The sequence below is a fragment of the Aedes albopictus genome, chromosome 2, assembly GCF_035046485.1.
Source record: "Aedes albopictus strain Foshan chromosome 2, AalbF5, whole genome shotgun sequence".
NCBI lineage: Eukaryota > Metazoa > Arthropoda > Insecta > Diptera > Culicidae > Aedes > Aedes albopictus.
In genome coordinates this window covers 446,172,474-446,197,708 of record NC_085137.1, presented here as the reverse complement: position 1 = coordinate 446,197,708, position 25,235 = coordinate 446,172,474, and the positions used below count along the sequence as shown (strand labels likewise).

Below are 25,235 nucleotides of genomic sequence, written 5' to 3'. Positions count from 1 at the left end.
TCCACGAAATTCCCTTCCCGGGAAGAGTGGACATCTGGTTATCTGGAAAGAAGTATTTCAGACGGCATCGTATGTTACACTGATGGCTCCCTTCTCGAAGGTCGAGCAGGTGCTGGTGTTTATTCTCGTGAGCTAAGGCTGTATCAGTCTTACTCACTTGGTAAACACTGCACCGTTTTTCAGGCCGAAATCTTTGCTCTTATGTGCGGAGTGCAATCAGCACTTCAGCAGCACGTAATGGGCAAAGTAATATACTTCTGTTCAGATAGCCAGGCTGCTATTAAAGCACTTGCTTCGGCCAACTCCAGGTCGAAGATAGTTATCGCTTGTCGAACTCAAATCGAGGAGCTGAATTCAGCAAACGCTGTTCACCTTCTATGGGTACCTGGTCATTCTTCCATCGCTGGAAATGAATTGGCTGATGAGTTAGCTCGCTCTGGAGCATCACATGACTTCATTGGCCCTGAGCCAGCTATTCCGATATCGAAGTGTTGGATTAAGCTTCAGATTCACATCTGGGCTGTCACTCAACACAGACAATATTGGAATAGTTTGGAGTCATGTCGTCAAACCAAATTGTATAGTGCTGAGCCATCTCTACGGGTGGCGAAGTATCTAACTAATCTGTCTAAGCAGAATTGCAGCATGCTGGTCAAAGCATTGACTGGCCACTGCCGACTCAGCTATCACATGGCGAATATTCAGCAAGCTGATTCATTTGCCTGTGATAGCTGTGAATCCGATAATGGAACTTCGTATCATTTGATATGTAACTGTCCAGTTTTCGCGCAACTGCGTTTCCGAGTATTCGGTAAACACTTATTAAGTGAAACTGACTTCAGAAACCTGAATCTTCAGGATATTCTGTTGTTCTTAACCCGCTGTGGTAAAGAGCTATAGGCTCTCTTTCGCTTTATGCGTTATTACAGTGCCCTTTTCAGGGCGCTGTTTGAACCCATTGTGGTACGCTTGTGCGTTAGTACCCTCTTCCAGGGTATTTTTCCTATTTCCCTACCTGTCCCTATCCCCATCCAAATCCTTTTTCCTTCCTTTTCCCTCAGGTAGATGATGAAATAGGCTGTTATTTTGGCGATGGCACAAATGTCCCAAATGGAGGATAACGTGCCTCTGGAGCCGGCCTTCTGATACCTGATACCTGATGTCTGATCCCTGTTCATGTGCGCTACGCACGCTGTTTTCACGGTGATGGTATTTGTCAAGACAAGAAAGGCAACAAGGAGAAAGTGTAGGTATTGGTATGAGAAAGTTATTTTTCGTTTTTGTTTTCTGTCGTGGTGGAAGGCATGTGCAAGTCATTATTCTTCGATAAAGACGAGACAGCAAGTTTGCAAGCGCCATTTTTTAAAGCACATCTAGTTTCTGAAGAGCGGTCCAGAAATCAAATGTATTTTGATTATTAGAGAGGATTTTTGAAGCGATCAACGTATGCCGTACGAAACACTGCATGTTAATTAAAAAAAAAAATAGTGTTCTAAATCATCTGCTTATCAACATTTTAGGGGATGAGTGGATACTGGCGAGAAAGCGACGTGTCGAGTGCGGATGAATTGGACGACGCCGTCATCACCCCAGAAAAACTGCTCGTTCCGTGGTTGAGAGCTAAAACTGTTGAGCAAAACGCTGCAGCCGGGCCTACCGCAAAGCCAGAGGAATCGAGTCACGAGTGCGGTTATAGAAGGACGAGATCGGAGTGGCTATCCGGATCGTGGCCGTTGCGGCAATTCGACGAATCGTTGCCCACCAACAAGCGCAAGGCGGAGTGGCACCGTTTTCGGGACCAATTCGAACGGATTGTGTCATGCAAATCTCCGGTGGATGCAATTACGAGATTAACCGGAATGAAAATTTTTGCCGGCGGCTACCTTCTTAGCATCATCGAAATGCAAGAAAAGCGTCTTTGGAATTCCGAAGTCAATGGGACGGCAGACTGGTACGGCACGATCATAGCGGCTCTGGATAAATATTTCAACGAAATGTGTGACACCACGAAGGAACGGATGAAGTTCCGTGAAATGAAAATGAGAGCAGATGAAGCATTCGCGGATTGGGTGCTACGGTTGGAGTCGCAGTCCCTGTTTTGTGAATTTACCGAGGAACAACGAAAAGAGGAACTAGTGCAAGCTTTGTTGAGGCGATCCACTCCGGAAATCGCAGGGAAACTATACGAACTGTCGGATATCTTTGACAACAATGTTGAAAAGATTATCAGCCATGGCAAGCATCTCGATTATATCAAAAAGGAAGCGGACGAGTCGGGTTCCGGAATCGCAGGCCATCCACATAACGCAGAGGCCCCGAAGGATTTGCAGGAATCAGAGTGGAAACCAGTAAATGCCTTGCACGCGAGAAAGTTTGCTTCAAAGCAAAACCGTTTCACGCCATACCGTACAGGCAGTGATAGGGATGGTGCCCGCTCTTCTCGGAACCGCAGTGATCGATTTGGAAACAGGAGTTACAATTCAGCGAGCTGTGGTAACTGTGGTCACCGACACGATCCTGGGCAGTGCCGGGCATTCCGTGTGAGGTGTTTCAAATGCAACAAAGTTGGACATTATGCGGAGTTCTGCCGTTCATCCAAGCGCTCATCGGAGACGAAATTGAGTATCGATTCCGGAGACTTCAAGCGGGAAGCAGGAAGAATCAACCAGGTAGAGATTGATGACCAGTAGAATTTCCGTTGAAGTTGTTTTTTTATATACATTGATCAATTCAAATAAAACTGAAGGACATAACATACAAGCGTAATGGTACATTTGTATTTTTTTTTATTCTATTTAATTTTCATTCAAATTTATAGATGATCATCAGAACTACAAATCCTTCGCACCACGATTCCGAAACTAGTATTGATCCACGGTTTGTAGAGTGTGTGATTGGTTCCGAGACTTTCGCGTTCCTGGTGGATTCGGGGGCCACGGTGAACACTATCACTAAACAGGGATGGCAGATGATAAGACAAAACTGTCCTACAGTCATCAAAGACTTGACCGTGCATCCGGAGGAGTTTTTGAGAGGATACGCAAATCAGCGACCCTTGGATGTTATGTGTTCGTTCAATGCGTACATATCAGTCGAAGGGTGTAACCAGCCAAAGTTATTGGCAAAGTTCTTCGTAGTCAACGGTACAAAATTGTCATTACTTGGATATCCGACATCGAGTAGATTGAACTTGGTTCGTATAGGACACCCCAGCTCGCGAGTAGGGAACGTTAACTTTCTGAGCAGGTTCGTACCTTCAGAGAAAGTTTTACACGATGACGAGAGGGGGAAAGTCAAGGAGTTTCCTAAATTATCGGTTGGAGAGGTACGATTCAAAGTGGATGACTCAGTCATTCCGAAGCAGATAATTCGCTATAATGTCCCAAAGGCGTTTGAGGATGCAATTAACGACCGGCTAGCGGACATGGAGGAAAAAGGTATTATTGAAAGAGCCGACAAAGAAGAAGATACCATTACATTCGTGTCGCCCATGGTGTTGGTGCCAAAAGGAGCGAAGGATTTTCGAATTGTTATTGACTACCGGGAAGTTAATAAGGCAATAATCCGTGAGCCATATCCAATGCCTTCGCTGGAAAGAATTTGGGCTGAAATTCCGCACAACAATGGTACGCTGTTCTTCTCTAAATTGGACCTCAAGGACGCGTATTTTCATGTGGAGCTACACAAGGATGTTCGTCACGTTACTACGTTCATGACCGCAAATGGGCTAATGAGGTTCCGGAGATTACCTTTTGGGCTCTCGTGTGCTCCAGAGCTGTTTCAGCGGGTAATGGAGAAGATCCTGATAAATTGCAAGTGCATCAACGTATATCTTGATGATGTGCTAGTATTCGCCACTTCCTTGGAAGAGCTCCAGAAAAACGTAGATGAGGTAAAAAGCGTACTTGAGAGCCACAACTTGACCATAAATGAAGAGAAGTCATGTTATAACCAGACAACCGTCGAGTTTGTTGGTTTTACTCTGGACGGGGGTGGTATACTGCCCACTCAGAAGAAAATTTCGGACATAATGCTGTTCGAGAAACCGAAAGATGCCTCCGAAGTTCGGAGTTTTCTGGGCATGCTTACTTTCATCAGCCCATTTATTAAGAATTTTTCCCACATGACTAAGCCGCTACGCGACTTGCTCAACAAAAACATGAAATTTGTGTGGACGGAACTTCAACAAAACACTTTTGAGGACTTGAAACGTGCGGCGGAAAACGATTTGGTGAAACGCGGTTACTTCAAGGATAGCGATCAAACAATACTTTATACTGATGCATCCCCGTGGGGACTAGGGGCTGTCTTGGCTCAGATAGACCTCGTTTCCGGTGATCACCGCATAATAGCATGTGCATCAAAAAGCTTGACAGACGTGGAGAGCCGGTACCCTCAGCTTCACCGCGAAGCACTAGCGATAGTCTGGGCTATGGAGGGATTTGCATACTATCTTCTGGGACGTAAATTCACCTTGCGGTCTGACAGTGAAGCGCTAATGTTTATGGTGAAAACTAAACAACGGAAGGATGTCGGCAAACGGATTATGTCTCGTGCTGAAGGTTGGTTCTTGAGGATGGACCATTTCAACTACGACTTCGAACACGTGTCAGGCAGCCAGAACATTGCGGATGCAGCGTCTAGGATTGGGGGTAAGCGTAACGACATGCAATTTGGAGCTGAAAAGGAACCCCATGAACTGTGTTTCGTTGAAGCAAATATCAACAATATCAACAATCAACTGTTAGCGTTGACCTCAGCACAGGTATAAGTGATGTTTTTGTTGCCTATTTATTGCCATATGATGTAAAACAAAAAAAACATTTTTGCAGGTTCAGGAAGAGTCAATGAAAGACGAAGAACTACAGCAGGTTATGCAATGGCTAAACAAGGAAGAAAAGTGGCCATTGGCTATTGCTAAGTACCAACCATTCCAACGCGAGATTTATATTCAGGGAAACGTTCTCCTGAAACAAGAGAAGCTGTTGCTTCCCTTGGCACTACGCAAACAAGCGCTAACGATAGCTCATCGCAGCCATCCGGGAATGTCTACGATGAAGAACTTTTTAAGGCAAGGGCTATGGTGGCCTAATATGGATCGTGAGGTAGAGGAGTTCGTCAAAAGCTGTCCTGAGTGCCAATTGATTAAGACAAATACTAAACCCTTGCCAATAACATTGACGGAACTTCCGAACAATCCATGGGAATATGTTTCCATGGACTTCGCTTCATGTTCGGATACTATGAATTGGAAGGTTTTAGTACTTACCGACAACTACTCCAGGTTCCTTGTGGCACTACCTATGGAGAAGACAGATACCGAAGCGGTAAAACGTGCTCTTCGCCGAATTTTTCATACGTATCACGTACCCAAAACGTTGAAAGCCGATAATGGCCCGCCATTTAGCAGCTTGGATTTGCAAACTTGGTTGAAGGATGTTTGGGGTATTAAATTGATTCATACTACACCGCTTAATCCAACTGAAAACGGTCTTGTGGAGCGTAGCATGCAAGGAATCAACAAAATTGCAACAATAGCCAGACTCACGAAGCAGAATTGGAAGGATGTGCTTGCTGAATATGTTGCCGCTTATAATTCCTGGCCTCATCACGTGACCAAAGTGCCTCCTGCAGAGTTAATGTTTGGGCGCGCCGTTAGAGGTCTTTTACCCAACAGCAAAGTGGATTCAGCACAGCTTCAAGATGGGGAACTACGGGACCGTGACCGTGTTGCTAAATTTGACCGTAACGCTAGGGAGGATAAGAAGCGTGGTGCAAAGACGAATGAAATCAAGGTAGGAGATATGGTATTAGTAATGCAGCAGAAGAAGGATAAAACGGATACGAGTTACAAGAATATCATGCATGAAGTAGTTAAGCTGTCTGGTGCTGGAAGAGCGACGGTAAAGGATATGTTGACCGATAAGGAATATGAGCGTAATGTTAAGATGTTGAAGAAATTTGTAGTACGAGATGACGGAATTTCTACCCGAGAAGAGGGTGATACAGCAGTACCATTGGACTTGGGGAAACAACCTGGACCGCAGGAAGCAGCTACTTCGGAGTCATTGATGCCATATCAACAAGATACAGCGAAAGGAGAGCCAAGCCCTAAAAGACGAAACGCCAGGAACATAAGGCGTCCTAAGCGTTATCTCAATATGTGTGAATATGTGAATCGATGTGAGTTGAAATAAATCGTTTTGTTTCTGCCAAAGGGAGGATGTGGTATCCTGGACCAAGAGTGAGATAGGTGACGTGAGAGAAAGGTGAATTGATAGAGGATAATAAAGAGAGGATTGAAAAGGTTGAGTGTTTGAGTCAGTCAGTGATGAGCGATCCGAAGTAAAAGGGTGCGGGAGATTACCACATTTCGTAGAAATGTTTTCTGACGCTAGCGATTTCTCCAGAAGTTACTTCACGATGTCCCTTTTGAAATTTCTTCTGGAACTTCATCCGGGATTCTTTAATGAATTCCACCAGGCATTAGAATTAATCAAGAAAAATATTTTGAGGTTTAACCGAGACATCTTCTTGAAATTCATATAAGAGTTGTTTTTAAGATTCACCAAGGCTTTCCTTACGAAATTTTTACAATATCTGTTCCTGATATGTTATCTGATATGTTTTTACAATATATATTCCTCTATGGGTTTCATTTGCGGTTTCCCAAGAATTTCATTCTGGGATTCCTTTAAAAGTTTATCTAGTATTTCGGAAGCTCTTTAAATAGTTTCTTATCTTATTCTTTTCCAGGAAATCCTTCTTGGGCTCATCTAATAATTTTTCCATGAGTTCTTTTTGTAAGGTTTCTGCAGGAGTTATTGTGGTGTATGATTTTGAATATTGCCAAAAGATTTTGCCAGATTCTGTCTTTCTTCTTCGGAATTTCTACAGGGTTTCTTACTGCGGTTCCTCCAAAAGTTCATCCAAAAGTATATTCTTCCTGGAGTTTATTCTGGAAATCCTAAAGGAATTCCTGCTACAAATCCTCCAGAAGTATTTCATGGGAGGCCTACTGATGTTCCATATAAAAATCTCCGTGGAGTTATTTCTGAAAATCTTCAAGATTTTTTTGTGGGTAACCATATGAAGTTCTTATTTGTGGGAATCTTTTCAAAGTTCCCTGTAGGAGAAGTTCTTTCAAAAAATCCTCCAAGAGTTCCATTTGGGAAATCTTCAGAATTGATGGAATTCCTTTGTGAATTTATTTTGGAAATCTTTCAGGGATTCCTAAAAAACCCTTAGATCGAATCCCTGGATCCTAGACTAACTAATCCCTAACAGCCTTAACTCCTTAATCTCCTCAAGGATTTTCTGAAGTATTTCCTAGAGAAATTCTCAGAATAAATCCTTAAGGGAGCTGCTGCAGAATAAATCCTTAAGGAGTAGCTGCTGTCTTGGCTGCTGCTGTTTCTGGGGGTGGTGATGCCACCCGCCACCCCATGCAGCAACGGCAGCAGCAGAGCTGCTGATAAAACAAAAGTAAAAGCCGTTCGTTGGATCACTAATCGGTAATAAATCAATAACTTTTTCCACAAGCATGCAATTGTTTTGAGGTCTTTGAAAGAAAGTTTCATAAATGCTTTTTCTACAAGAAGCGTTGATCGATTTGAATTAACGATACAAGGGGCGACCTCTGGGAATTTTTATCTGAAAGTGTAACTTTTTCCATAGTGAATCCTATGAAAACTTTGAACCGCTTGCGCTAAATTATAGTTTCACCGATTCGGCTGAAATTTTGTTCAGTTCATATGGGACCTAAACGGAATAGAAAAAGTCAACTGGAGCGAGAATTTGATGTTTGTACCATACTACTGGTCAACCTGTCTAGAGAGAGAGGTGCTTCAATCAGAAATAAACAAATACCCCTCGTTTGACATTTTATTCCAATTCTCTCCACTCGTCGGTTACCAACCTAACAACATACAGTGTCTTTGCTACTCTCCACTCAAAATCAACACAAACAAAATCACTTTCTTGAACACTTAATACGTATTTGAATTGCCATAAACACACTAACACCGACTGCTACACTTGTGTAGACACAAACAACGAGTATAGGAGAGCAATTACGCAAAATGCACACTCTCATTCAGTCTGTTTCGAGCTTTCACGATGGATCGTCGCTGTAGGACGGTGGTAGCATCATATCGGATCCCGCGGTTGCTATCTTCATCTTCATCTGAGCCATTAACAAATCAATCCGGGTCGTGGTCGTCGTCGTCATCGTCGTTCAAGTTGAGTCCGATGTGCCGTGTCGGATTGCTTGTGAAATCTTTCGGCGCTTGATTTCGTAAAGAATACGCGGCGTAACTCGGTTGCAATTCAGTTTTCGAGTATTGTGACACACTGAAGCATTGTTAAGGTGCAGCGAGGTAGAGGCACTGTAGGGGTTGTAATATTTCCCAATCAGAAAGTGCACTGTCCTGAAGAAGGGTGCATCAATCAGGTAGTGCGAGCAGTGCACGAAAAAACAGTTATCTTGTCGCATTCGCTTACACCTTACAGTTTAGAAGGAAGAGGAGGACGTTCGAAGGAGAAGGACCAGGGAGACCGGAGAAGAAGCAGAGACGGAAGGAGGCTCGCATTGGAGACGACTTCTGTCAACTGTTGGGGATTGTCGTGAACGTCATATGCAGCTGTGAGTGGGAATTGGAAGTGTGTTGGTCGATGGTTTGATAGTGTTGGTCAAAATTGTCAACCGAGGAAGTGAGTAGCCGAAGAGCGGAGGCGGCAGCGGAAGCAGCGTTTTGCTAGACGTCAAACAAGTGAGAGTGCAGCGTGAAGACGTGCGAAGCAAAGTGACAAGCAAGGAAGAATATCAGCAGGAGCAGAGGCGATCGTAGCGATATAGAATACAGTGAAGCGGCACTGACGGATTGGTGCGTTGGTGTTCGTGGGTTCCCGCAGTTTGTGTTCTCTGTGTATATCCTCTGGCCAGTGAGAGGAAGAAGTCGGGTCGCGTATTTTGTTCATTTTCTCGTCGTGAAATATTTTGTTTGCGTTGGGAATATCGGTCGCAAAAAATGTTCGAAGTTTGGTGAAACAGCGACCGCAAGGGTTCGCCGGAAGTGAAAGTCGAGAAATTGAAGAATCTCTACCCTGGTGTAGCAGGGTTTTAAGTGGTCCACCTTGCAGGCGGACGAAGATCTAGTGATCCAAGAGTGTTGTTCTGTGATTTTCGGGGAGTTAGAGTGCGATTCAGTGCGGCCAGAGCCCCCGAACAACAGGGAGAAGGGTCGTATATGTGTTGTTGTGGTTGAAAGTTTTGATAAATGTCAAGATGGCGGCGACTAATCGAGCTCGTCCACAGCCGAGAACTAACATCTCGTTCTTCTCGAAGATCCAGGGCAAAATCTCCGATGCCTGCGCTCAGCAGAAGTTCCTAACGGACAAAAAGACCCTGGAGAAGACCTGGAAGCTGATGGACAAAGTCGTCAAACTTTGCCAGCAGTCCAAGATGAATCTGAAAAACTCGCCCCCCTTCATACTGGACATCCTGCCGGATACGTACCAGCGGTTGCATTTGATCTACTCAAAGTACGAAGACCAGATGCACCTACTGCACGGGAACGAGCACTTCAATATCTTCATCAACAATCTGATGAGGAAGTGCAAACAGGCCATCAAACTGTTCAAGGAGGGCAAGGAGAAGATGTTCGACGAGAACTCGCACTACCGGAGGAATCTCACCAAGCTGAGCTTGGTGTTTTCGCACATGCTGAGCGAGCTGAAGGCAATATTCCCGAATGGGTTGTTTGCCGGGGATCAGTTTCGCATCACGAAGGCGGATGCGGCGGATTTCTGGAAGTCCCGCTTCGGAAATAGGCAAGTGATTTTAGGAATCCATGTTTATGATAGTCAGATGGAATTAAATATTATTGGCTGAAATAATACTGGGAACTATAACTAACACAAAAACTGCTGACTACGAGAGGAGGAAGATATAATCAAGAGATGGATCCGACATCAATCACTACTAAATCATCATTTATTCATCAACAAGAACTACATGATTATTGCAGTATCACAAATACGAAGTCAATGACTGATGGCAACCAGTCTACATCGATAAGCAATTAAATTATTTTACAACATCTGCCGCGATTGTACTGCAAAATGAAACAACATGCAAAGAAAAACAACATGAACAAACATCGCATTCAGAAAGTGGAGAAGGTTATTCAAATGAAGGATTAAAGAATTGAATTTCTATACTTCAAAATCAACTCTGAACTTAAACCTATCGGTTTTGTTTGTATCCTTTGTTCAAATATTAATCGCATATTTTTTTATTATTATGCTAGGTATCTACCTTAAATGGAATCGGAATTTGTTCGGAATTTATGAACCCAGCGAAGTGGGCTCAAAATAGTCAAACTGATGAATAATATTCCTCCAGGAGGACCTTTCAAGGTTTCTATTCAGGATTCCTCTAACAGGAATTCCTGAGGTTTCTTCGACAGGAATTAGTTTTGACATTCTTAGAGCAGAAATTCTTTCTCGGAATCATGAACAGATTCCAATTAGGATCTCTCCAGGGATTTCCTCTGAGTTGTCTTGTGTTGAAATATTCCTTTCCTTTTGTAGTGATCCCTAGAAGGTTAAAATCATACGTCGTGAGTGTCAGTAGAGATGAGAGTGAGTAAATAGAATATATGAATAAACTAGAACTGCTGACTAGCAAGACGATAAGTCGTGTTTTACTATATACTCCAACAGGGATTCCTATTGCTGATATGCCACTAGAAATTCATTTAAGGCACCTTGTAAAGATTTCATTAACCTTTTTGAGCCGATTTTTTCCGCCGCTGTCCGCGCAACCTCGCTGGTGTCGAACACGTTTGTTATGCTCGGTTTCATCGCCGGGGTCATATATGACCCCTCCGGCTTCAAAGGGTTAAAGAATGCTCCAGAACTTCTTTTTTCTTCAATTCCGCCAGTTGAAATTCCTTCCGAGAGTCCGGGAACAGAAATCCCTTTTGGATTTTCTCAAGCACGAATACCATTTGGGATTGATCGAGGAGTTCCTTCGGAAATCCTTCAAGAAGAACCCTAGGGCCTAGGGAATTGCTCGAGTAGTTCCGTCATTAATACTTTCAGGAATTCTTTCGGGCATTCATCTAGGAATTTTTTGGAGAATACCCTCAGGATTGGCATCTGGAATGTTTCCAAAACTTCCTCCAGGAGTGCCTTCCAGAACTTCTCCGTAAGTCCCTTTGAAAAATCACCCGAGAATTTCTCCTATATTCTCTTTGACAACTCTTTCTTCAGTTATGTTGGAAATTTCTCCAGAACTTCCTCCATGAACTCCAGAAGTTTTTTATGGTTTTTATCAGGATATGCCTCCAACAATTCCTTCAGAAATTTATCCGGGAATTCCTATAGAATCCTTTCGGGAATTCCTCATGCTGTTCCTTAAAAAGTTCCTCCAAGAGTTCCTTAGGAAATTCTTTGAGGAGTATCTTGTAGAAATCTTCAAGGAGTTTCTTAGGAAACTCATCTAGGATTTTCTTCAGGAATTCCTCAAAGATTTTCTTCAGTTTTTTTTTTATTTTTGAAGTTCCATCGAGTTTTCGTAAAAGAATTTTATCGAGAACTCATTCTGCAGGTCTATCGAGAATTCTTCCAGTAGTTCCTTCGTTAATTTCTCCAAGATTTCCATCGGGAATTCTCCCATGTATTTCATTGAGAATTCCTTCAGAATTTTATCTACAACGTTAGGAACGATAAAACTTTTGGAGCAATTCGCAATAAAATCCCTAGAAAAATTGCCAGTGACACGAAGAAATTATCAAAATTCATTTGCAATACTTGGAGCAATTCCCGTTTGAAATCATGGAGAGATTTTTATAGGAGCTCCGGGAGATATTCTCTAAAGATCGCCTGGGAGAATTCCCGCAGAAGTGCAAGAGCAAATGCCGATTGAACTCAGGGAGTAATTCCCAATCCAACACTCGGGGAATTCCCAATGGAACACCTTGAAAAATTTCCAATGGAACTCTCAGAGAGGATCTTTATAGAGACTTCTGGATTTCCTGAAGAAACTCGTAGAGAAAACCCCAATGAAATTCTTCGATGAATTGTCAATGAAAATCCTTGAGGCAATCCCATTCGAACTCCTGTAGAAATCCTCAAAAAAAAAACTCCAAGAGATATTCACAGTGCATTGCTTATGGAAGACCTGCAGGAATTCCAAAAGGATCTTCTGAATTGATTTCAAAAACATTCCTGGAAGAATTAATTGAACTAAATTATCGTGGGCACTACGAGAAGAATCATAAATAAAAATCTTGGAAAATCTTGCCAACGGATACCCAATGAAATTTCCGCAGTAATTCCCATTGCATCTTCTGGAGAGTATCGAAAGAAATCCTAGAAGAATGGTCAGAAATACTCTTATAGGAATTCACGAAGGAAGTCTTGTTGAACTCCCGGAGAAATTTTCGAAGGTACTTATGGTGAGATGCCCAAAAAAATGTTTGCAGAAATCTCCGAAGGAACACCAGGATTGTTTTAGAGAACTGCTGTTTTAGAGTAACTGCTGAAAGAACTTTTCAAGAAATTCTTAAGGAAACTCAAAAATTTCTGAAAGGAATTAATGAAGAAACTTCTGAATATTTCTCAAAAGAACTCCTAAAGAAATTTCCCGTGAAGCTTCGGAATAAATTGTCGAAAAGAGTAAAAAAATATTATCATGTAAAAATTCCTACCGAAATTTGCCTGCAGGAATCTGCTATAGAAATCCTGGTATGATTCCCGGAGAAACTTCTGGAGAAATTCCCGAAGGAACTTCTAGAATGGAACCCCATGAGGAAATTTAAATTGAACATCCGAAGAAATTTTTTAAGAAACTCTTACAGGAATCCCCCCAAGAAATCCTGCGGAGTTTTTAAAGAACTTCTAAAGAAAATTGTTAAAGGAACGTTGGGAAAAATTATCAAACAAAATTATGAAAGCATTTCCAATGATACTCGTTGAAACTACTGGATGAATTCCCGGTGGTATCTCTGAATGAATTACCGATGAAACTCTTGGAGCAATTCCCAAAAAAAAACTCCTGAGAGATTTTCCAAGAACATTCTAAAGTAATAACTGAAGGTATTCCTGGAGAAATTCTTCAAAGAACTTCTGAAGAAAATTTTAAAGAGAAATTCTCGAAAAAACCACTTGAAGAATGTCCAAAGCAACTACTGGAAGAATTTGCGATGGAACCCCTTATAGAGTTCTCGAGGGAATCTCCTAAAGGAATTTTCATTTGAACACCTGGAGTACCAATAGAATTTCTAGAAAAAAAATCCTTAACGAAACTCTGTTATTATTGTTTTAATCGCCGCGATTTAATGTGCAGGTGGTTCATCGATTAGATTTCGGCGAAAACTAATCGATAAACCACCAGCACACTAATGAAACTCGGGAAAATATCACAATGGAGCTCCTGCAGGAGGTCTCGATGGTTTTCGTGAAGAAATTCCTATGGGGGATTTTTTGAGAATCATCTGAAATAATTGTGATGAAACTACTGGATAAACTTCCAAAGAAACTTTTAAAAAAGATATACATTAATAACTCCTGGCGAACTTCTTGGGGAAACTACCAATGAAATTTCCTGAAGTCCTATTAGAGAATTTTTCGAAGAATCTCCTAGAAGAATTCCCAAAAGAACTCCTACAGGAACTCCCGATGAAACTTCCAGAGGAATTCCTGATAGAACTCGTTCTGGAATTGCAAGACGGATTCCCTATGGAGCTCCTGAAGTAATTAACGATGAAACTCTTGGAGGAACTCTCGAAGGAACTTTCTGTGGACTTTCCGAAGAAACTCCTGAAGGATGTTCCAAGAAAATTCTGGAGTAATTGTTGGAACAACTACTGGAGGAACTTCCAAAGAAACTTTTGAAAAAAGCCTGAAGCAACTCGTGGAAAAAATGTTCAGGAAACTACTAAAGACATTTCGTAAAGAGTTTTTGGGGAAAATTCAGGAAGAAACTCCTTGATAAATCCCCGAAACAATCGCCGGAGGAATCCCCGATGGAGCTCCGAATACAACTCCTAGAGGAATCTTAATGGGATTTCTGAAAGAATTTCAAATAGGACCCCTGAGGAAATGCTTAATACAACTCTGGGTAAATGTTGCAGGAATTCATAATGGATTTCCTGGAGGGATTTTCACTCTAGGATAAATTGAAAACATTGAAAAAAAATATCGTAAATGATCTCCTTGAGAAATTTTCGATGGAACGTCTAAAAAAATTTCCTAAAGAATTGCTGAAGAAATTCTCGAAGAAACTCCTGAGAAAATGGAAGGCATTTCCGTTGAAATCCGGGAGCGATTCCCGAAAAAACTTTCGAAAGTATTCAAAATGGAACCCATTGCGAAATTCTTTACGGAACTCTCAACTCTTGTGGATGTTTTGAAGCGTCTTCCGGAGGAGTCACACATAGTATTTTTTGATGAATCCACAACTGCAAAACAGGTAATTCCTACCAAAGCAATCTCAGAAGGGCTTCCTGTTATGAGAAGCTCAGAAAAAGTTTCTGCTGGAAGAATCTCGTTCGTTCCGTTCGCGAGCGTTTATTTTACTGGGTCATGTTAAATCTTTGTATGAAGTACCGTCGATGGGGGTGACAATGGGTCTGGGGGGTGAGATTGGGTCAAAACGGAGAAACATAAAATTTGAAATAGCTCATTAGCTATCGCGAATTTATATTGGAAACTTTATGTTATTTTAAAGAGGAGATGTTTTTACACGTCATGATGCAGAATAAGATGTTTAGCAACAATCGTTTTTTGTTTAAATTGTGGCTAAACTTATATGATGAAACTACTAGTAAATCACTCTGAAAAAATTTCTCCTTCGCAATGTTTAACACGAGCACCTAACCATAAATTTTATTATAAGTAGTTAGCTGTAGGTATTACCTGGTTGATGCAACGAAAAAAGTGGGCTGTCAATGCACTTTTTATATAAAAATTCAATATTTTTGATCCTATGTCTAAATATTAAGAATGGGGGTGAGATTGGGTCAAGCACGTTATCGAGTGCACATAACTTAACTAAAAATTCAACTTGTTATCCAGTCCCCATTTGACGTTAAAGTGGTGCCATGTTTACCATATCTTCATAAAAGCATAATTTTTTTCGAAAATATGTCGATAAAGTGTCAAGCGAGTGTGTTCCTACGTTTAGTGCCTAAAATCATTTATAACGATAAACCCATGCGTTTGGACGGCTCCTCTAATCATCATCTAACGTTCAGTGTACTGCAATATCGTAAGCTCACAAAATAGACTTAATAACGTGCTTCTTCTCCACTCATTTTTGAAATTTTAAGGAATTATCGTGGAACTGTCAGACGGTAGTGGGATTCAGGAAATACAGGGGCTATAAAACCGGTAAAATAGTACAATGTCGGAAAGTGAATGAACGTCGAATTTTGGTTTGGTTTAACATTTCTTATGCAATCTTTCAATACGTCCCTCCCTCATTGCAATCCCCCCCCCCTCCTCTCATCGAGGTTGAAACTTTAAATGAGGATGATTATGGTGGCTGAAAATGGCGATACAACATACAAACGTTATTTTATCAAATTTCGACATTTTTTTCGGTTGCATTAGCCCTTTTAGGTAGATTAATCATCTTTTAAAATTACAAAAAAATTTTTAGTCATGGTTATATTGTTTTTTAAGTAGGTTTACCAGATATGATCAATAAAATTAACTTATATTCCTAGATAGGCGATTTCGAATACTTTGACCCATTCTCACCCCCTCTAAGGGGTGAGATTGGGTCAATTTTCAATCATTTGTAGTTTAGCAATTAATTCATATAATGTAATACTTTCGCGCTCAACTATCAATACCACACAGAAGAGTATACATACCAAATAAAAAGTTATTCCGATTTCAATTGCATTTGTTATTTAACAAACAATCTTTGAGTATCCTTTTTTGACCCATTCTCACCCCCAACGACGGTAGTGTATTTCGCTCGTACCTCGTGAAGTACGGCAGCCGTGATAAGTCGACCAGTCAGCTTCCTCCCGTAGAACGGGTATACCCTAGCCTCCCCTTCAGGAAGGTCTCTAAGCCGGGCAAGCTTACATCTGGTAGATGGTCTCCTCATGGAGTGGCACTTAAGCCATCTCACTAAAACCGGAAGCTGACAGGTAGGGTCGTTATACCTGCGCTGCGACTGAAAAGTTTACGAAGCACCGCACCATCAGCGATTGGTTTCCGAATTAAATTTCACAATTTCCGCAAATAATTTATAATTATATAGGTCAGCGAATTTGGATTTTCAGTTGCAAATTCAATATTGATTCCGATTGAGATTCCATATTTGCGATTAATTTCCATCCCGACGTTAACGAACGTACGACGCAACACAGCATTGTGGGCAGTTTTTGCGTTAACGCATTCATCAGCGTTTTTAATACAATGACGAATCTGTTAACGCTGAAGTCGAATTCGACCAATACTCAAAGAAGTTCTTGAAAATCTTTTTTTATTCTTCAATCACTTAACCTAATTTACAGCTCTATTGTCCACTAGGGCACTGCGTGAGCGATTCCAATTGGAAGCTGTACTTACACTTTGTACAGCGCCTAAATGTATTCTACTCTAATTCTACTACATCGAAGTGGTTGCCGTTGCGCTGCTTTCATTTTCTACCCTATTATGGTAGAATGATGAGCACGAGGATGTTGATATGTGGCTGTTGGTTGTTCCTGTTTCCAGTCCGGATTGGGGGTCCATTATGGGTTGCCGTTCGCCGATGTCCAAGTATCCGGGTTCATTTGAGCCATGGGCTCAGAAGAGGGTCAGTGTCAACTGCTCTCAGGGGGAAAGAGCAACTGACGAAAGTGCCGAGACTGGGATCGAACCCATGACCATCTGCTTATGAAGCAAATGTGAAGCCACTACGCCACGGGCCTCGGCTTTTTAAAGATCTTAAAACAGACAATAAACACACCACTTGACAGCACATAATTACATGAGGCTGTGTAAACATAAATTTCATTCATTATGCTCAATAACTCATTGATTACGCTTATAGATCTGATAACCTATATCTAAGGGAGTTCTCGGATTTCCCTATACAAGCATAGAAACCACCACTTGATAGATCATAGCTACCTGAGACTGTGTGACTATGAACCTTAGTCGTAAAATTTCTACAGACACCCAACTACGTTGGTAAATTCGTAGACCTATACTCAAGGAAGTTCTTGGAGATTCTCAAACTGAGATTGAATTCGTCACTTCACAACACATAAATAGTTACATGAGGCTGTGTGAGTATACATTTTATTCATAACACTCCAATAGATCACTGATAACGCTAGTAGATCAAACGGCCCAACCTCCAGCTCTCGAATACTCTTAAGTTTTCAACTCTTAAACACGCCGTAAACGCCCCTTAACTCTATACTTTGCGTTTTTTTTTTGTTCGTGAACCAACTTTATCTCTAAACTTTAGTACTCCAGCTGCTCTGAACTTAATCAAATTCCATTTAGGTGCACAGCGTTATCCAAGACGTTACCTTAACTCTATGAAGCCGGAATTTTTTCAAGCGTTATTATAGAGTTTTTTCTATGTATTTCTGTGGTTTTGGTGCTCAACAGCATAGAAAGGGTAGAATATGATGCAGTATAATGTTATCTGGATATCCTGGGTCATTAAAACTGTTCTTGAGTTCAGATCCTGAAGTCTCCGAGTGAAACGGTAACTTCTTTCCTTATATAAAGCTACGATATATTCTATCATGTCCAGTAAGTTTTCTGAATGTTGAAAAGAAAGTATCAGATCAATCGTGATATCCTTGGTCATCCAAAGTATTATTGAGTTTAAATCCTGAAGTGTACGCGTGTACCAGCAACTTCCTTCATTATACAAAGCTCCGATTTGTATTCTATCATGACCAGTAAGACTTCTGAAAGTAAAAAAAGACAATATCAGAACAGTCAAGATATCCTAAGTCATCCAAAATGTTCTTGAGTTCAGATCCTGAAGTCTACGAGTGTGACGGTATCTTCCTTCATTATACAAAGCTACGATTTGTATTCTAAATAAAGACCGCCCCAGAAAGTATGGACGCAGAGAGAAAATATTGGCATTACAAAATTATTGATGAATAGTTCTTTTTAAAGGCTACATCCTGTTGATCAACCTTTTCTCTCAACATGTATGCAGCTGTTTGTGCGACTCCAACAGTTTGTTTCAAAATACATAAACTTTTAGCGGAACATCTTCAAAAAAATGTGCACAAATGATGTACAGAGCTTAAAATGCCGCCTAGGAAATAAGCAAAGTATGGAAAGAGTAAGTGAGAAAACCATGTAAGCAACAAACAGGAAGCACGATAGGAAGAACACTTTTGAGCATACGCAAAAATTGGGTTAAAAATAAAAGTCCTGCTAACTTTCGTTTGTACAGACTTATAAGGAAGGTATTTGAGCACAAGAAAAAAACGTCTAACTTACACAGAGCGAGTTATGACTAAAAAAGTTACCATTTCGAATTCCAATGTTCATCGTGGCAAAGAACGTTTGAATTATCGATCCTAAAGCATTGTCCAGTTAGAATCCGGACGCAAAGGATAATTTATTGTGACGCTCTAAATGATCATAATCATATTTTTTTTACTGCAGTCTGATCATAAACAAGTCCTCTATTGATGGTGAAAATTTCATCAATTTTCTTGCTACGAGTGAAAAATTATTTCAGATTGAAGACATGCGAAGGAACAAAATCTTGCACAAACACGCTAAAAATTTAGGGTGGTCAGGTACGACAGTCGCGAAAAATGTTAATATTTCCAGAACCATTATGTGTGATGTGCACTGATGTTGTTAACCATGCCATGAGGAAGTGTCCAAGGAAGGTTGAAGTTTATGTTCATGGATAAATCTGCTTGGAATTCCAAGATTTGCCAGGAAGTTCGAACTCTGGACATCGTTTTCTCACATCACGATTTTGACACCAAATGTGTACAAAGATGACAATCTCAAGAATCGCGTGCTGCTTTTCAAAAATGCACACAAGGGATCTGTAGAGGTTTGAGCTACATTGGTGAGCTATCACGACAGCCTGAGATGTGCAGTGGTGTCATCACTGTAGGATAGTGTTTATTAACGAAAAAACACTCAAATTTCGCATCTTTGGAATTCACTGAATAGCCCTTAATTTCGCAAGAAGAGAAATATTTGGCAAAGTTTCTTTGGAATCCTAATCAGAGGGTCTCAGGACACTACAGAGATGACCCGATTGTTAAACAAATACACCGAAGGGGTTGATGTTAAAATTTACTACCATTGTGCAGATTTTTAAGGAAGTTATCACGGAAAAAATGAGAAAATGTATTAAAAATTAAATAAAATAATTTCAATGATATTTTTCTATGAAACTACAGTAAATTATCTTTGTTTTGAGGGCTTAACCTTTTCAGTTTGTTCTCTCACCTCTGAGATATATGTGATTATCTGCGTCCGGATTCTAACTGGACAATGCCTTATAGTACGCAGAAACAGCCAAAACGAAGCCCGAAAAAAGAACCAACGATCAGGCCCAGACATCTGAAGATTAGGTGCGTCCATACTTTCTGGGCAGTCTTTATCATGTCCAGTAAGTCTTCTTAATGTTCAAAAGACAGTATCAGAACACTATCCTAGATCATCCAAACTATTCTTGTGTTCAGATTCTGAAGTCTACGGGTGTAACGATAACTTCTTTCATTATACAAAGCCACGATTTGTATTCTATCAAATCCAGTAAGTCTTCAGAAAGTTCAATAGACAGTATCAGATCAATCGTGATATCCTAGGTCTTCCAAACTGTTCTTGAGTTTAGATCCTAAAGTCTACGTGAGTAACAGCAACTTCTTTCATTATACAAAGCTACGATTTGTAATCTGTTATGTCTGTTCTATATCTGTAATCTTCTGAATATTGAATGGGCATCATCGCATCGACTGGGGTCATCCAAATTATTATGATTTTTAAAATCTGGCATCTACAGCAATTGAAGTTTCTGTTTTATCTAAATAGAGTTATGTTGTATAATATATTATACTAACTGGAGCTCACAGAATACTATCAGAGATTATGTCATATCATCGGGATATTCTAAATCGTACAAACTGTCCTGCAAAAAGGGACAACATGCAACATGGAGTCTACAGCCGTAATAATATCTTTTTTGTTGTTTTGAGTTGCACAACATTACCAACTGAAATGTTTGTATCTATTTCATTTATTCAGTGTCAATAACAATTATAATAAAACTGAATCAACGATTCTTCAATACAACACTCGGTTTGTGGCTTCAGTCCTTATCCTCAGCCACGTCCCACATTTGGCTTCAGATTTGTGCTCGAGATGTGGCTTCGTCATATGATCTTCACCTTAGCTGAAACTTCTTAGTTGTAGGGAAGTTTGGGGAAAGATATCAAAGATATTTTTGAATGACTCTGACAGAAATACTCGGATCTGGTTGCGTAAGACTAGGTTACGTAGCTTTTTATAGCACAAATAATGACTACAACGAAGGCATATTTCAAGAAATGAGTTTTATAAAAGTTTGAACAACCTTAAATGATTCAAAGGTGCACAACAACGTTTACTAGTTTTTGAAGAATATTAGTAAATATGGTGCTTTATGTATTATTATTTTGTGCAGCAGGCTAGCATTGTAGTCCATGAAAGATTTGATGACTCTATTATGAAGTGACCCTTGAGAGTTAAGAGATTCATGGATCCAATTTGTAACGTTACTATCTTAAACAATCCAATGTGTAACGTTACTATCTTAAACGATATAACCAGTGGTTGTTTTTATCAACTAAGCTCTATAACAGTAAAGATGGCCCATAATAACCTAAAAATATACAACAACGCGTATTGTTTACTACTTTTGTAAATACAGTGGATGTAACACTACTTAACGTACTGGCAAAAGCAATTATTACAAGTGTAGACCTGATGCTATGGTTTGCGAAGTAGTTTGGTTGATTTGGAATATTCCAAAACTATCTGTGTATATGCGATGTGTAATGCTACAGTTCATCGTAAGAATAACTACTGTTACTGTCAAGAGCAAAACTTCAGGACAGTTTGGACGACCCTCAGTGTCCCAAAGCTTCATATTAATACACTTCAGGTTGGTCCAGTTATCGCAATAGAATATGCAACGTTACTCAGTATATCAGCAGATTATGCAAAGCTATTATTTATGGCGGAAACACATTAAATTATCCTTGTAGATTTGAAGAACTTCTTTATAGGGCAGTTTGGGCGACCCTGAATGTTCCAAAGGTTTATAATAACATCTACTAGACTTCAGATGGGTCCAGTAATCGCGGTTGATTATGCAACGTTACTCAGTGTAACAGATATGGCAACTGTTACGAGTGTAGACCTGAAGTTCTGAACTCGAAGCTAGTTTGCTTACCTGGAATATCCCTATAGTATCCATAAATGATGTAGATTTCAAAAGCTTTACGGATCCTATATTATGCAATGCTATTATTTATGACGAAAACACATAAAATTATTCTTGTAGATTTGAAGGACTTCACTACAGGACAGTTCTGAACACCTGTAACACCTATAACAACCAGAATATAAAACACCTTTTGATGTTCTTGACATAGGTTAAATTAATACATATACAGCTTTTAGAACAACTGGATCGTCAATAATTATTATTTCTTTCTCCAAACTTCTAGGTTGTCAGTATAGTATCAAATACAAATATTCTTATTTTTCTTAATAAAGGACTCAATTTGCAACAACTTTGTACCTGTCGCCCTTTCGACAATTTGCCCTTCGACCTTTTTCCACTAAGCGCTTCCCCAGCGTCTCAACATTTGGCAACAGATAGGTAAAATCAGTTCACCTTCACCAGATATAGCGATCATGAACCAGAGAACTTGATTCACTCGTTTTACAGCTTCTTTTATGTGACACAGCAATGCTGATGTATCATCGCTCACCTAAGCAACTCTAGTCACAGTGTATCAGACGGGTCCGTCCGCCCGGTCGGTGCGGCTGGAGTCTTGGGTGGCAAGCAGATGATAATAACGGGAAGCGATTCAGTTGCCGTGTGGACGACGAGAACGTGGTTTCCACACAATTCAACAGCTCAGCGCAGCTTCCCCAGTGCCAGCGCCAACCCCCATCCCCCAGCCAGCCCTATAAAACCGCTGGATCGAAATAATAATCCATGTTTGCGCGCACTTTTATTCTGCCCCTACGAGCATGAACAGAATAGAACGCTCCGTCGCTCTGTCGATGACAGAGAGTCGGAAAGATGGGATTGTCATAAGCACGTATTACCCGCACATATGAATTGAACCAGCCAGCATCGGCAGCAGCAGCGACAACGATGATGATGGGATGAGACGGAATAGAATAATGTTATTCCTCTCTGGCTGGGCTGGTTGGTCGCTTGGTCGGGTTGGGTTGCTGTTTTACATAAAACGTTATGATTAGATAATCCCGGATGCTTTTTTGCGCGTCTCTGTGGCGAATCCGTGCGATCTCCATCCCCCTTGGCTGCAACTTCCCGTTTTTAGTGCTGTTGTAAGGCACTTGAAAGAGTGTTTTAGCTGTTGGAATTTCTAAAATGGTTCATAATCTCAGCTATTGGTACTACAATCTAGTAATAACAAACAAACAAATACGAAACAGGATATAGAATGCAGCAATAGTTTTCTTATTGTTTTGGCTGCTATTCTTCAAGGTTTCCAAATTTTACCGCCCCTATGTTGATACGTTCTGATGGAATTCCTGAAGGATATTATAAAAGAAATACCTAGAGGATGTTGAGAAAATCCGTAGAAGAAATCCCTTCTGAACTTCTTGAAGGAATCCTTACAATACTGAAGGAGTTTTTAAACTCTAAAGGAATGGAATCTCTTCTCCTAATATAGGGTATGTGTGCCATCATTAATCCCACGCTCCCATATTCATCCTATTCGGCACCGATTGATCCCGATCTTTTTGTTTTCATGCGTGCTCACTTCTAAGAAAAAATATAAAAATAAGAAACAAAACAAACAGCGCTTCATTCCTTTGATTTTTGTAAGATGAAAATGGGAGCCACATGCTTAATAAGGGAACCACTACCCTATATGTATTTGTGATGAAGTCTCTAAATGAATTTCCGAAGAAAACTTTAGTCTGTAGAAATAGGGTAAGAAATCAAACTTTGAACTAGTCAAATTGTAATCTTAATTTGAACCATTTCGAAATTCATTAAAACGATGTACTTTTTAGGCAAATATTGTCCCGAAAAAGATGTTAAATAGCTTTCCGTAATATAACCAGATAACGTGAACTTAAAAAGCATTGAAAAAGGCGATTTTGTCATGGAAAACAGGCAATTGAAAAATCACTGTGATTTCACCCATTTCCCCCAAGAGAAAGCACATTTTCGGTGCACTCGTACAGCTCATGCATTGTATCTCACGCAATATGTGAACACGTCAAATGAAAGCTTATTTATCGACCAACCGAATAATATTCCGCATTATTTGTCATAAAATTATCAAATTTAAGTGATTCTTACTTGGAGAATGTTATCTTAAGTTGAACCATTTGTAATCTAAATTTGAACTAGTAAACGGGGGTGAGCTTCTAGTGTTGGCCTGTAGATTGCGCTAGTCATTGCTTTGTTTACTCTTGGGGGATGAAAAAATCCAAATTTAGTTTCCAAATTCCTACAGAATTTCGAACATTCTGAGTTGAAATTCCACTGCCTAATGAAAAATAGGTATGAGAATTAGCAGATTCATGTGATTTTTTATTGTTTAGCATGGAATTGGCTGTTTTGTGAGCTGCTCGAGCTGCTGCCGCCAGTAGTTCAAATTAAGATTAAAATTGGTTCAAATTATGATTACGATGGTTCAAATTAAGATTAAAATCATTGTTGATGAAAAATCAAATATTTCCATGAAATTCGGTACAAATACAAACTTTTTACCATTTAACAGAAAGCTTATGCCCGTGGCTTTCATATACATACGATTTTGCCGTAGTAAATTATTTCCATGTGGGAGAAAAAATCACTTAAAATTTGTACTGCTTCAGAAAGCTTCAATTTGGTTCAAATTTTGATTACCTACCCTATCTAAGAAATTATTAAAGAATCCAAGGGGAATGTTAAAATAGTTATTTATGTAATGAGTTGCCAATCGTTGTTTTTTTTTCAGCACGAGTCGTACGAAGAGTGCTGAAAAAGTCGAATTTTGCAACGAGTTCCATACAAAGTTTTATGCAATGATTTTTTCATAATGCAACCCATTTGAGTTGCATAATATTCATAACCCAAGTAACAATTTCAATTCCTTTTAGATTTGATTATTTTTATGGAAACTTTATCACAGCATGACCAATTCATGGAACATTTATAGTTGTTTTTATCAAGAGAATACAATCTTCGTTCGTTTGCGGTTTTTAAGTTGTCTTCAAGTTAATTTTGAAATTCGCGCATAAAACAACTTAATTTACAAGAGCATTAAATCTTATAATAAGTTTTAAGGTGTATTTGAAGTTATTTTCAACACATAACATCAACATACTTTATTAAAAGTTTATGCTTCGTTTATTCAAGTGCATTTCATCTGGCTAATCCTCCTTAAAAACTTCTTGAAGCCTTCTATTCTTGAGCTAGAGCCATTACTCTGGAACAAGAACTATGCGAAATAATGATAAGACAACGAATTATTTTTCAATCCAAATAATGAATGTAACAAATTGGTTGAAAAACCGCGTTCTCATGCAAATATAAACACATAAACATGTTTGCTCACTGATAATTTAGCCATTCTTGTGCTAAAAAGTAATCATGTTAACGAAATAATGATTTTACGGCCAATCAAAAATGCGAGTAGCTGGCTGCTGTCGTCTTGCCTTCAACCAGTTTCTCACACAGGCCATAGCTATGCGAATCGAAAATGAAATGGGTACTTACTGTGACTCTGCTCAAGCTCATGCCAAATAGTGTAATTGTAGTAAGTTTCACTTCATTATTAATAGCAAAAATACAGGGAAACAAAATAGAATTGGCACATCTTGCCGCGAAACACCGCGAAATGTACAGAGACAACTTTCTAGCATCGAAAACGTAAACAAACAATTGTCAAAGGCTGTTACTCTTGCATAAAACGAATAAGTTTCATTTAAGACGAACAAATCTGCCTTAAGATCATAACTAGTAAAATCAATCT

The 25,235-nt window shown here is 39.9% G+C and overlaps 1 protein-coding gene across 2 annotated transcripts in view; it reads left to right on the top strand.

Annotated features, from left to right (window-relative positions):
• Positions 1-8,087: 8,087 nt before the first annotated feature.
• LOC109409987 (E3 ubiquitin-protein ligase CBL-B-B) overlaps positions 8,088-25,235 on the top strand; it is a 298,628-nt gene continuing 281,480 nt past the window's right edge. For both annotated transcript variants that reach the window (XM_062853829.1, XM_029869973.2), the window contains exon 1: positions 8,088-9,831. In XM_062853829.1, coding sequence (XP_062709813.1) covers positions 9,287-9,831 — 545 coding nt within the window. In that variant the 5' untranslated portion in view covers positions 8,088-9,286. The remainder of the gene's footprint in view (positions 9,832-25,235) is intronic.